At 39.1% G+C, this 14,367-nt stretch overlaps 1 protein-coding gene across 1 annotated transcript; it reads left to right on the top strand.

The window, feature by feature from the left end:
- The first annotated feature begins 432 nt into the window (after nt 1-432).
- Nucleotides 433-11,526, top strand: smc5 (structural maintenance of chromosomes 5). Its single transcript, XM_028021574.1, has 24 exons — nt 433-687; nt 3,096-3,237; nt 3,640-3,692; nt 3,827-3,989; nt 4,338-4,472; nt 4,629-4,769; nt 4,861-5,022; nt 5,316-5,387; nt 5,515-5,770; nt 5,913-6,067; nt 6,239-6,352; nt 6,449-6,543; nt 7,091-7,223; nt 7,799-7,972; nt 8,121-8,290; nt 8,440-8,563; nt 8,747-8,869; nt 8,956-9,081; nt 9,193-9,288; nt 9,829-9,933; nt 10,032-10,151; nt 10,396-10,575; nt 10,737-10,832; nt 11,139-11,526. The coding sequence occupies exons 1-24, from the start codon at nt 536-538 to the stop codon at nt 11,271-11,273; spliced, it is 3,222 nt and encodes a 1,073-aa protein (XP_027877375.1). The 5' UTR covers nt 433-535; the 3' UTR covers nt 11,274-11,526.
- Nucleotides 11,527-14,367: the final 2,841 nt, after the last annotated feature.

Below are 14,367 nucleotides of genomic sequence, written 5' to 3'. Positions count from 1 at the left end.
GGATTCCACTGCCCGAATTGCGGAGAACATGACCTACATCATCCAAAAAAAAATCCTGATTTTTCTCCACGGTGCAGATAAAAAAAAAATCACCAATCATGAACCATATCTGAATAGGAATGGTTGTTAACGGCATAATGGAGGAGCTTTGTTGTGATGACGTGCGAAAGAAAGAGGGCAAGTTCAAGGCGCCAAATTTCAAAGTCGATTGTTTTTAAGCTATGTTTGATATGCAGCATTTTTTAAAGAAGTGAAGGTAACATAGGTCCTTCACTGTGCTATGAAATCTCCCTGGAAAATACACGTTACCATAATGCCGCCACTTAAAATAAAAATAAGTAAAAACACTATGGGTTCGCGCTTTACGAACTACAACTCCCACGTGTAGAGCGTTTCCTTTGACGTCATAATTTGTATATACACGTGACCTTAATGGTCCAATCGCGTTTCTTGAAAAACTTAGCAGGACGCGGGAGTGCGGCTGCTCTCCGAATCTCGTCCTGTTTCCTTCCAAATTCCTTTTCTTTTTCTCGTTATGGCGGAGCCCAGTAAAAGACAGCGGCTTAGCCTCGTCTCCAGCGGCTCACAAACGGTTTCTGCGAGCTCATCCAGGGGCCCCGAAGGAGCAGGAGAGGCTGGCTCCTTCGTGGAGGGCTCCATACTTCGCATCACGATGAAAAGCTTCCTGTAAGTCGTGCTTCCTACGCTGTCAGCCAGCTGCTGAGACCAACGGCTGTGAGCTTAAACTGCCGCTGGAAGAAAAAAAACAAACAAAAACCTTTTAGTTACATTGACACAGAGGGCTGCCAGGCTACCCGCTAACACATTAGCTGCGGCTAATGTTTGAAGTTTATGAAACTTTCATAAACTCTTTAGATATGAACAAGTCTGAATGTCGTGGCCATTTATGCTAAGGTTTTGTAATTTATAATTTCTACCAATTTTGTTTTGTTCTTTGGGTAGTTGGAATATATTGAAGTTAATTTAGAATCAACATTTGTAATTAATTTTTATATTTGGAATTGTTTAGATTACGTTAATTGTCAGACCCGCCCACCAATTTGAGTAATTAAGAACACACCGGGTGCTTGGTGCTGTGTGGATTGTTTGGTAGATGTCTGGTGTGGACGGGAGGTTTGGTAGAATGATTTTTTTTGACCACTTGAACACTTATTTACACTTGTTTTGTTTACACCTTCAAACATTAAATTGAGATTATTTTTCATTTCAACTAACTTACAAGACCTTTTTTTCTACCTTTACAATAAATGAATCAAGTCAAAGTGCGTACAAATCCCAAACCACCTGTTACCACCCACAGCCTTTATTGGAGTTTTATTTTTTTTTGCTTTTTTGGAACGAAAGGCTGCGACACTGAAATGAGCGACAACAAACCAACAGGCTCCACAGCAGGCACTAACGAACTAAGCTCGCTAACTCTGGCTCATAGTCAGGGCACTAGCTTTTATTTACAAACTACTCATACATGTTGAAGTCTTTTATTAAATCTGTCACGTGATTTTGGGAAGGTTAGCTGTATTTTGTATGTGTTTTATGTGATGGACTGTTACTACGGATGTAGAATATATTATTAAGTAGAAGTAAAGAAGATTGATACTTGGATTTCAAATTATTTTACTAGTTAAAATCTAAAAACTATCTAATACATTTATATTCAACCCCCTTTCACTTCTGAATAAAATAAAGCGACATGCATTCAAATGTCTCATAATTTGTAAATACAGTTCCCTTTTGTGTAATTTAATCTCAGTTTAAATCCAGCTGTTCTGCAGAGGCATCACGTTTACTAGTGATAATAAATCATGAAGCACACCAAACATCTTAAAGTTGCAGAGAGGTTATAGAACAGATTTGAACATCACATTTAGCGTTGTTCGGTTGACCTTTTCTAAATTAAATTAGTATAGCAACTCTGTTAAACCATCAAGATGAGGCTGTCCACCTTCACTGGCAGACGAAGGAAAGGAGAGCAACAATCAGAGAAGCAACCAAGACACTTACAGTAAACCAGGAACTGCAGAAATCCACAGCTCAGGTGGGAGAATCTGTTTTTCAGGAGATTAGTTGTACACGCCACCAATATACCCGTCCGATAAAACAGAAGGATTCCACTGTTTAAGTAGGTAGAGAGAAGCCTCTTTTATATTAGCAAAAATCCATACAGTGAACACAATAAACATGTGAGAGCAGGTGCTTTGATCAGATGGGACCAAAATGTAAATCTTTGGACCAGATGCAAATAAACTAACACAGAGCAGTCTGCTCTTCACTCTAAACACCCCCACCCCCACGGTGAAATGGCACACTGTAGGGAGGATGTTCAATAGCGCCGCAGAAGACACAAGACTGACTTATATATTCACTTTGTAGCAAGACAGTGAAGCTAAACATATTGCCAGAGAAAGAAGGCGGTGGTTTAGATGGAAGCCAGTGTATCTATTCAAATGGCTCAGTCAAAGCCTAGATTTAAAATCGAATCTAAAACTTGTGGAAGGACTTGAAAATTGCTGTTCACTGGGCCTCTAAATCCAGTCTGACTAGTAATTAGTTGTTTTGCAAGAAAAAGTGGTTATAAAACCGCAAACTAGGTCGTTGAGAATCTCTTTTAATTGCATTTGAAAGAGATTTATTAAGGCATGTATTTTATCATATAAAACCCAAATGCAATACATAACTTGGAAGCTGTAACATGAGAAAGTTCAAGGGGCTTCCATTCATTTGTCAAGGATTTGTAAGATTCACTTTAATACAAATACAATCACAAGATGTTACCATCATTATTCATATTTTGCATGTTAGATGCTTTAATCTGGTTAAAACCTTGTTAAAAAGTTTGCACAATCTTATAATTGGGGCCGCTTGCTTTCCATTGTATGCCAGCAGAATTAGAATAGTGGCTGGAATATTTTCTTCATCTAAAACTAACGGAACAGAACCGGACAGAGAGAAAGAGCCCAACACATCATCAGTCTGAAATTAAACTGATAATCAAGGTTGATTATCAGTTTGATTTTTCACTTGTGCTCTGAAATACAGCAGGACAAACTTAGATGTGTCCTTTTGTGCACTGACAGGACATACGACTACTCTGTGGTGCGTCCTGGGCCGAATCTGAACATGATTGTTGGAGCCAACGGAACCGGAAAGTCCAGCATTGTGTGCGCCATATGCCTGGTTCTGGCTGGCCGGACTGTAACTCTGGGCAGAGGAGACAAGGTAAAAAGTAGAATCCCAACCAAGGCTTCACGCATGATAAATCTATTTTGATCTTTATTTTTAAATATGTGTTAGACAGCTGATGTAAATGATGCAGATATTAAATATTTTTGGCAATTAGCTGTTGGAAGTTAATATTGTTTGATCTGTGTCTTATAAAAAAATTACATATAAATGTAAAGGTCAGTATGGAGCCCAGCTTCGTGGAATCCACTAAACTAGTGACAGAGTTTGTATTATTTCCACTTTACCCTCCTTTGTCTAAAGAAAGAACTATAATGTCAATATTATTAAAAACACATTAGCATTTACGGATTAAAACTACACATTCGCCTTTCTATTTTGCACCTGTCATTTTTTTTTGTAGTTCATGATTATTAACAGATTTGTTTGTGTGTTTAGGTTGGGCTTTATGTGAAACGTGGCTGTCAAAAAGGTTTTGTTGAGATAGAGCTGTAAGTGATAGTCAACGCTTTCATTTTACGAACACCTTAAGTTTTTAAGAAAGTTCCAGTGTATAGTCTTGTTACTAGATTATTAATCTTTTATGTGGCCAAAATGTAACTTTTCATTGTGTAAATTCACAAAGGTTTAAAAATGGAGGTAATTTGGTAATTAGCCGAGAGATCCATGTGGAGAACAATCAGTCGCTGTGGATGATAAATGGTGGAATCAGCAACCAGAAAAAAGTGGAGGAGGAGGTGAAAGCTCTCCAGATCCAAGTCAGCAACCTCTGCCAGTTTCTACCTCAGGTAGGTTGATGCAGAGTATGATTAAATAGCTTTAAAAAAAAGCCTTCCATCCCCTTAGACTGTTTTATGTATTATTATATTATAGTTTGAGTTCTTAATGTATTTTATTGGCAGTTTGATGTGACCGTAAGTGTGAAGTGAAAGTAAAGTGATACATTGTTTTCATAACCTTTTACAAAATCCAAGAAGTAGGGTGTATATTTCTATTCAACAATGATGCCCCAAAATAAAATCGAACATAACCAAAGCCTTCAGATGTGGTAAATAAAGTTTTGAATGTCCCCCCCCCCCCTTCCCCCCCCCACACACACACACATTAATATCAGACCGTTCCTTGATCCTTTGCAGGAAAAAGTTGGAGAGTTTGCAAAGATGTCCAAAATTGAACTTCTCGAGGCAACTGAGAAGTCAGTTGGGCCACCAGAAATGTACGAGTACCACTGCGAGCTCAAAAACTTCCGCAACAAAGAGCGAGAACTGGAGGTAAGAAAGAGAAGATTAGATAATCCTCTAATTTCTGTATACAAGGTGTCATGATCAGCTACACTGTAGTGTTACTGGATGTAAGTTTAGTGTTAGTTCTTGTGAAAGTTACAACGTTGGGTCGGGTTCCTGATGGCGTGGGTTGTTTTTCTGTAGAATGTTGTGAAGGAGAAGGCGAGCTTCCTAGAAAAGGCCAAGCAGAGGAACGAGAGGAACAAGATCGACGTAAACCGTTATTACGAAAAGAAAAGGCACCTGGATGTCATTGAGTTGCTAGAAAAGAAGAAGCCGTGGGTGGTGAGTTGTTGAGACGATGCACACAACACAAGAGGGAAGGGAAATTCAGTCCAGTCGTGAAATAACTGTACTCTTTTGGCCGTGGGACTAGGAGTATGAGACCGCACGTAAGGAGCTGGAGGGCTTGAAGATGGAGCGGGAAGAGGCCAAAAAGCAGCTGTCTGCCCTGAGGCAGGCGCAGGCGCCCATGTTGAAGAAGATCCAGCAGATTGACGACCAGCTGAAGCCCAACGAGTCGCAAATGAAGGCCAAGGTGACAAAGTTATCATGAATATAATGATACCTTTTCTGTTACATTTACTTTCTGTAACTTCTTGCTACAAGTGATTTATATTAGAAAATTAAAGTAACTTAATTACAATGTTTTAAACATACTAAAGTTGGAAGGATATATGGAAAAATAATTGAAATGTTATGCTTCATATCCTATCCCGTTCTGTTAAACATCCATCCACCCTTCTGTCATCCATTTGTTTTTCTACCCAGGTATTAGTACTTAACTTTCTATAATCTTTGATTATCATTAAAATGAGGCTTGTTTTTCAGACTGCAGCAATCAAAGAGGCCTCTGTGAAGTGCAAACAGAAACAAGATCAGCTGGATCGGAAACACAAAGAGGCAAGACTGATTCTCCGACAAGAAACGTCACTTGTTTGATCTTTAAAAAAAAAAAAAAAGAGATTTCAACAAAACAGAAAAACACAGGCATGAAGTAACGTTCCGCGCGGCTCACTGTCCTCTACAGATCGACGACATTAAACAGAACCTGCGACTGAAGCAGACCGAAGAGGAGGACCACCAGAAGCGGATCAATAACACCAGACTGACCATCGAGGACCTGAAGTCGGAGCTGGCCAAAATCAGTGACCAGCCGGACGTGACACCACAGATCAACGCCGTCAACATGGAGCTGAGGCGCATCCAGGTGGAGAGAGCAAAGATCGAAGGAGAGAGGGCGGACCTGCGCAGGGAGGGCGACAACATCAGCGCCGAGTCGAAAAGTCAGATTTCAAGTTTGATCTAGACAAAAAAAAATTGCAGGAACTTTTTTTTTTTTTTAAAGCTGCACAATTTGCAATCTTTGCAATTTGTGCAAAGATTGCAAACAAACAACATGTTTTTATTTTTTTTGCTTATTTGTAGTGTTGGTAAGGAAGCTTAAGGACATGAACAACATAATGAACGCCAAAGAAGAGAAGCTGCGAGGACGCCACAAGGATACACACGCTGCCCTCCAGTGGCTGAGGAAGAACCGAGAGCTCTTTGAAGGAAATGTCCATGAACCCATGATGCTGGTGGTGAGTCCCACTCATATAGTGTAGAAAAGATGGTTTATATTTAGGAAAAGTCAAAGAAAAGTGCTGATTTCATACTAAACTGAGAAGCTGAATTTGATCAAAAATGGCTGCATTATTATTTGTGATCTTTGCTTTTGGGCTTCAATTGTAACTCTTCCTTCTGTCCCACAGGTGAATGTAAAGAATCCCGAATTTGCCAAGTATGTGGAGAGCCACATCTCCTTCCACGACCTGCGGGCGTTCGTTTTCCAGAGGAAGGACGACATGGAGAAGTTTATGACCGAGGTCCGGGTTGTGCTCACTGTCTAACCTGCGGCTTCGACATTTCCTCTGACTGACTCTAAAAGCAAAATTTGCTTTGCGACCACTCCTTGTCCACAGGTCCGTGACAAAATGAACTTGAAAGTTAACTCCATTTCTGCTCCACCGGAGTCGTGTTCCAAGCGGGCGCCATCCCGAAACATCGAGTCCCTGAGGTGAGAGATTTTATTTTCCTGAAGGTCAAATTGTGTAATGTATACCGACAGTCTGTAGGCTGTGTCCCAAATAGATTGTATTAAATGTTCCTGAACAGGGACCCTGTGGAACATAACTTTGTTCATTCTTCACACAAGTTTAACAAAAGTGGTCCAAGGTGTGTATGAGATGTCTGTACCATGATTTTGTGAAATATAAAAAAAATACATCACCACACTTTTGTATTTCTAAAGTCAGGAAGGTTTAAGGGACTTGATGACTTCTACAGATTCAAGACAAAGGGCTGGTCTTATGCACACTCCTTACCTCTATTAATATTTTATTAATTAGGGACTTTAATTATGCATTTGATTCCTTCTTTTTCTGGTTGGTCTGATTGTGCAAAGAATTTAAATGAATTTCATCAACAAAGTGCATAATGGGTGGGCATTATATTCAAAACTGTGCACCCAGTTGTTTTCCTACTATTGAACTTGTTTGTATGAACAGATTTCACAGATTAGCATGGAGTTATTATAGTGGTTTAAGAAACGTTTACGTTTGCAGACGTTTTGGCTTCTTCACTTACCTCCGTGAGATGTTTGATGCTCCTGATGAGGTGATGAGTTACCTTTGCTTCCAGTACAAGGTGCACGATGTGCCAGTGGGAAACGAGCAGACCAAAGCTCTCATCAAAACGGTACGGTCCTGTTCTTATTTCTGTCCAATCCTTTATAAGACTTTCAAATAAATCTGGGGAAAATATTTTAATTCCCATATAAGCCCGTCGCAATAAGGAATTAATCAACTAATCACATATAAGTTAAAATAAGCCCAACAATTTCTATTCAGAAATTGAGCTCATTCTATATTTTTTGAAGGGCATTTTTGTTTATGGAGAAATCATAATCCATTTTATTTATTGTTTTTGGTTGTTGTATTTTATTATAAGATTCCTTCCAGTTCCAATGTTAAGTGTTCCTTACAAATTAAAGTACATCGGTCTTTGAGGCGGAGCAAATTTATGAATGTAATGCTCGAAAATGGTCTCAAAACAATATTATCGTTTATCACAATAATTACTTGGACAATTTATCGTCCAGCAAAATTTGTTATTGTGACAGGTCTATTCCAAAAATGTCATTTTAATGTTTTGTAATCAACATGGTGAATTTCTCTAGATTTTTTTTTTTTAAGGAAGCGTTGCCTTTCTTTCAAATTTTTGTTTACATTTTTAGAAAGGTCTCTAACTTATTGTTTTCAATGTTCTCTCAGGTGATTGAGGAGCCCTACCTTAGGGTGTTATACACAACAGATGAGAGGTACAATGTAAAAAGGTCCTTCTATTCCAACAAGATAAGTACCAGCAACTCGGCTTTGCACGCCTCTCAGTACCTCTCAATAACCGTGGATGCTGAGGAGAAACGGCAAGTGGAGCAGCAGATGAAGGTAAGAACTTCATATTAAAGCAAACCTGAAAGCAAAACCCAAACCCTTTTCTTCAGCCATCATGGTTCGGGAATCTTGGTTCAAATACAGAATGTTGGGTTTGTTTCTTAGGACTTCAATCCGTCTTGTTCATCTCTGTTCCAATTAGGCCTGTGAGTCAAGATTGCGAGAGATTGATGAGCAAAAGAAGGCCCTGGAAAAGGAGGCTGCCGCTCTGGATCGCAAAGAAAACGAACTGTTATCAGAGAAGAAGCGTCTCTCTGAGCTAAAGGGGAAGAGGAGACAACTGGAACAGAAAATCAGCACAAAACAGGACAGGTAAGCCTGTGGGGAAAGGACAGAGGGGTGTTTTTTGTAAATATTGACATATTTTCTTACTTTAATGAAAGCACATCTCTTTAAAGTGGCATAGATGGGGCAAATTTAAACTTTAAGAACAATCTAATCCTTTTATTGTATGTTTTTAGTCTGAAGCAGATGGAGCAGAATGTTGTCGATCTGAAAAAAGTTGAAGAGGAAACTAAAGAAAAAATTAAGGCTGTCAATTTCCTGAAGGTCACCATAGCTACAGCAATCGTGGCTCAAATGAAGGTATGAAATATTCAACCTTGAAACAAAACACGTTCAAGATCATCCTGCGTTTCCTGTATGTGGGGGGGTTTAAAGCCCTTAAAGATCTGCCATTTCTATGATGCAATGTGTTCGCATGCTGCAGAGCAACACTACATTCTGCACTGCGCATTAACACTTCCACCATCTTCTCATCGTCTGCAGCTGAGAGCCAAGCTGACGATGGAGAAGGTGCATCTGGCTTTGGAGATGGCGGGGTTAACAGCAGAGAAGAACAAGCTGGAAAACGACTGCAGAGACAGTGCCTCTGAATTTAAAACCATGGAAGTAAGCTGAGCAACGCACCGCTGGATTGCTGCCGCGTTTCTACCGAGGATCTGATGGCAAGGCCTTCATTTACCTTCTCATTGCAGCAAAGATGCAGCCGTCTGGAGCTGAGGAAGCTCCAGCTGACTGAACAGTGCAAAGGCCTGCTGAAGAGGGCGAAGTCCAACTGTCGGATGCAGCCAGACGAGGCATTATCAGAAGACCTGCGCCATGTTAGTCTTCATTCTCCATCTTCATATCTTCCGACAGAATATCGTTCTGGTCATATGGCGTGAAAGCCTTTTGTGGCTGATGTATATTTATTAGCTGTTATGTTATTGCAGGCTTTCAGCAAACTGCCTGACACGCTGGATGAGGTCGATGCCATGCTGAACGAGGAACGCTCCAGAGCCGAGTGCTTCACTGGTCTCAGTGAAAGCGTAAGAGAGTCAAAAACTTGTTTAACTTGGCTACTTGTAAGAAAACCGCAAGTAAAAACAGGGATTTTGTCACTAATGAAGAAACCTAAGCTTATTATTGTGATTATTTCCCTGCAAAAACCCAAAACCTTAACTAGTAGTTTGGTCTAGTGAAAATGTCTTGGTACACTTGAAATAAGACAAAACTAACTTACACATGACTTTCCGGCAAGATGTATCAGTTTGTTTTAAGTAAATGATTCCTGTTAATTAAAAGAAGTACTAGGTACACTGGCAAATTATTTCACATATGACATGGGGAAAATGTCTTATTAGTGAAATAATCCACCAGTGTAACTATTACTTTTTCAATCAATATTAAGGAATTACGTACTTAAAACAAGCTCCGATAGCTTGCTGAAGTTACTTTTAAGTTAGTTTTGTCTTTTTTCATGTGAATGACGATATTTTTACGAGAAAGTAGACCAAAAGGAATTTGTTTATTTGCAGTTTTCTTGTGTTGGAGTGTAAACATTTGTCCTGTTTGACCCTGTGGTGAAGGTTGTTGAGGAGTACAACAGGAGAGAGCAGGAGATCAAACATCTGGAGAAAGAGCTTCAAAATAAGACAGACTCCTTGAATGCCTACAGGCAGAATATATCTGAGGTGCATTATGTTATGAGCAACAGTTCTATTGAATTCGTATTGTCTGTAGTTTTTCTAACAGTGATGTGTGTGTGTGGGGGTGTGTGTGTGTGTTACAGGCGAAGGAACGCTGGCTGAACCCTCTGAAGCAACTGGTGGAACAGATAAATGACAAGTTCAGTGACTTCTTCCGCTCCATGGAGTGTGCAGGAGAGGTGGATTTGCACTCAGAGAATGAGGTAAAAAACAATCAGGGGCAACACAAAGTACAGAGATAAATCATAAGTGGGATTGATCATTAGAATCAATTATTATGTATGTAGATTGAACCATATTTTCAATAAAAAGGTAAATATTCTCAGATATTTTCCTTTAGCGCTTTTAAAACATCTTGCACAAACCTTGTTGATTGCTTGACTTTTGCCTACTCTCAAATCTCTTTCGGTGGAATTGTTTCATATTTGCTGTTGTGCTTTCCTTCAGGAGGAATACGACAAGTACGGGATTCGCATTCGTGTGAAGTTCCACAGCAGCACGCAGCTTCACGAGCTCACGCCGCACCATCAGAGCGGAGGAGAGCGCAGCGTCTCCACCATGCTTTATCTGATGGCCTTGCAGGAGCTGAACCGCTGCCCCTTCAGAGTGGTGGATGAGATCAACCAGGTACACTTTGTTCTTAATTATACTTTTATTTACAGTATAAATGACAGCCCGATGTGAAGTCGATCTAAAAGGTGCGGCAGAAAGAAATGCAGCTGGAGTACGTTTTTTAAAAAAAAAATTTTTAGGTGAATATCTGTGTCTGTGTGTGTTTTGTTTCCTAGGGAATGGATCCTGTAAATGAAAGGAGAGTGTTTGACATTGTGGTCCGGACCGCCTGCAAAGAGACGACGTCTCAGTACTTCTTCATCACGCCAAAAGTAAGTATGTCTACTTGATTGACCGCAGTTGGTGTCACTTCCTGCTCCGCAGAGCAGCTTTTGTGAAATACTCAACCACTAAAGTTAGTTTATCTGTCTTTTTTTTTTTTTAATTATTTAGCTCATGACCCTTTTGTGTTTTAACTTAATATTTCTTGCCTCTAAATAAAAATCTTTGCATCTCAACGGTTCTTGGATAAAAAACCTGTTGTTTTCTGTTTTGGCACCCATCAGAGGAAGTTGTATTTTTTTTTTCTTCTCTCAGGTTCTGAACTCTTAGTATTTTTGTTTCTTTTTTGTCGGTAGCTGCTGCAGAATCTTCAGTACGCCGAGGAGATGACCATTCTCTGCATCCATAACGGGCCTCACATGCTTCCTCCCAATGAATGGGACACAGCGGCTTTCATCCTACGCCGCTGCCAAAGAAAAGCCAGGGCATAAACCCAACAGGGCTAAACATTTCAAAACTGGCACTGAGATATTTCACACAGGGTTTAAAATTGGAAGTTTAGTTTTTCATATCAATACCCCACTTACATCTTTGACTTTACATTTTATTTTCATGGTTAACTAGACAGAGATTTAAAGTCACTATTTACTATTTGCACATTTCCACTTTCTGTTCAGCATGTTTTGAAGCAAAAAACGTAAGATAGTGTGATAATATGTCTAAATAAATTGTTTTGTGAGTTGGTGTGTTACTCTTTTATATAAAGTAGACAGAAATGTCCAAAACCACTTTTTATATGCTGTCTTGGAAAGACTGGAAGCACTGAAAAATTTAAATTGAGGATAAAAGAGAATAAAAGAAAAATCAGAATTTCTGGAAAGCTAAAGGGGGATGACACTGATTTACATTTAGATGATGATCTCCATTTTTGGTGAGATTTTCTAGCTACTTAATTGAACACAACTGAATACAAATGGTAGTTAAACATTTTTTGACTAGTTAATTTTGCTTTTTGAAACAAAACTTAACGTCCTTGAACTACGTTCAGTTTTGCATTGTAATCGCCATTTTTTTCTTAGACATATTATGAAATTCAGGCATTAATCTACAAGTTCTTTTTAAGTCATGAGTATTTAAAGCGTCTCTGTTTTCTTAGGATAAACCGGCCCAGATTTTTTTAGTTTTATAGATATGGACTGATCAAAGTTTGTCCAAAAAAAAAACCCCACTGAATTTGTTCTTTACTGCACTGCCAAATTAAAAGCAGCTTCAACTCTCTTCTTTTGTCTGCTTGGCGAATGTTTAATATTCACCAAGCCAAAAGAAAAACATTTAGAGTATCGAGTATGAAAATGATACTACTTTACACTACATTGTTCTGTTTTTGGTTTGTTCACGCACCGGCAAAACAAAAAACACTGACAGGACTGTTTTATTGTCAGGACGTCCTGGTTAGCAGCAGCAGTAGTTGGTAGTTCTTGAAGCCTCCTCCAAAGCTGAAGTTCTAATTGTTGAGAAAGCAGAGCGCCTGACAATATTTTCCTGTGGAAAATATTCACGTGTTCAAATAAAATGACTTGTTTACTTACTTTTCAGAATGAGTTGATGTTTAATCAAGTATTAGCTGCTCTATACGCTGGTTTCATTACAACATTTTACCCAGATTTTACCCGTCATGTCAGGTAGTGGTAGGTGTTCCTCTTTGGGTCGATCCAAACTCTAATGCCCTCCTCTTGCTCTTGTTGTAGCATGAGCTGCTTCTCCAAGTTTTTTCTGTTCCTTCTGATAAAAAAAAAAAAGAAAGAATTACACGTGTTGAACTGCCTGAAACTCCCCTGACACATCATCCCTCTCACCCACCGTTTGCCAACACTGATGGTTTCTCTCTGGCACACCATTTGATTCTTGCTCCAGAATAAGTCCGTGCCGTGGTCGTAGATCGTATTCAGTTTGAAATCCAGGCTGTCCCTTGGAGCCTGAGGACGACAAAGAAGAAATTTTCTCCTTTGAGATGTGAACTGGTAGCTACTGTAGGTGGCTTTCTCTGCACAAACAGAGCAGCAAAGAATTTTTTAATAAACAAGAAGTGCAACGCTGCACTTGTATCAGTGTAAAAGGACTAATATGTCCAGCCTTTTAGGTTATTTGAATAAATATGGTTTCCTGATGGTGGAATTTGTCAAGTGTAATTCATCTGCCATCACAATGTAAATTATGTCTATGCCCAGTGTAGGATGTCCTTTTGTTTTTTAACTCATTGTGAACCTTGGGACATTTTACCCAACAAACCTCAACATATAGCTACATGAACATTATCATTTAAATGTTTTTACACAATAGCGGGGCTGCTAAAATACACATTTTTTATGAGAATATAAAAATTGGATTTAACTGCACTATAACACCGTTTTACTGTTTGAAATTATTGAATTACTGTGCAATAAACATTTATTTATTTGGACAAAAGGGTAAGGCCTGCAAAAACTGTAGCTTCTATATAATTTGGTTTTAAAGTATTTTTTATTTTAACTATGTTTAATAATTTACACATTAAATTACAAGACTCTAGAGGTGGACGATAGACTGAAACCTCGAAAGTCATCACGGTTGCTCAAACTCTGCAACAAATTGACGACAGAGTGAAGAAAATGATTTAGGGCTCCACCTTGTCAGTACCACCCACACCTCTGGAAAAGCATTTATTCACAAGAAAGCCCCTTTTAAAAATGTGAAACATAAATAAATGGGTGAATCACTTTCTTTTAATACCATGTTTTAACTAAAACATTTAGTTGAAAAGCAAACCGCATTACCGCCGTCACCTGTGGAGTAACAACACTCCGTGTTAACTCGCTCAAAGCTTAGCCCACCTGCCGATGGCTGAACTCGTCCCCCAGTTTTGGAGAAGATGGGTTCGGATCCCCCTTCGACATACTGAATGGGTAAACTGGACCTTAAACTGGCCCCTAAACCTTCGTTGCTGCAACCAGAGACGGTGTTGCGAACTCCAACGTTGCGTAGCAACCTGGTTTCCGGTTCGCTTAGAAGAAATGCGGGGATTTTTACACCGTCTGTTCTAAAGTTATGAATTAAGCTATTTTCCTTCTCAATGAAAAAAGCCCCCCTTTGCCAAAATTATCTTTAAGATAATTAAAATGTAGACGTCATATTTGTAATACTGCATTATATTTTCACAAATCCATGAATAAAATTCATGTTTTCCTTAATTTTCAAAATCATAAAATAAAGATTGGATATTTCTACTGACATTTAAACTTATTTACTCCGGAAATAAATGTTGTTTTTTTTTCTTTTATCCTTGTCAAGTAAATATCTAGACGTAACACTTTTAACTGTTTTATTTTAGAAAAAAAAATGAGGGGGGAAGAGTGAACTCTTGAATGTTTGGCATTAAAAGCTTAATAGAGACGAAAACGAAAGGGATCTTTCTTTTTCGTTCCCTTGGGTGAAGCAAAATGTGATGGGTGATAGAGTGGAACTCCTTTTGCATCATCCAGCAGAACATCTGGGCCAATTGCCTCTTCCTGTTTGCTCCCAGTAAACCACACCTCTCACAGTCATGCA

This window comes from Xiphophorus couchianus, chromosome 1, assembly GCF_001444195.1.
Source record: "Xiphophorus couchianus chromosome 1, X_couchianus-1.0, whole genome shotgun sequence".
NCBI lineage: Eukaryota > Metazoa > Chordata > Actinopteri > Cyprinodontiformes > Poeciliidae > Xiphophorus > Xiphophorus couchianus.
The sequence above is the reverse complement of the archived record's forward strand: the minus strand, read 5'-3'. Positions and strand labels throughout refer to the sequence as shown.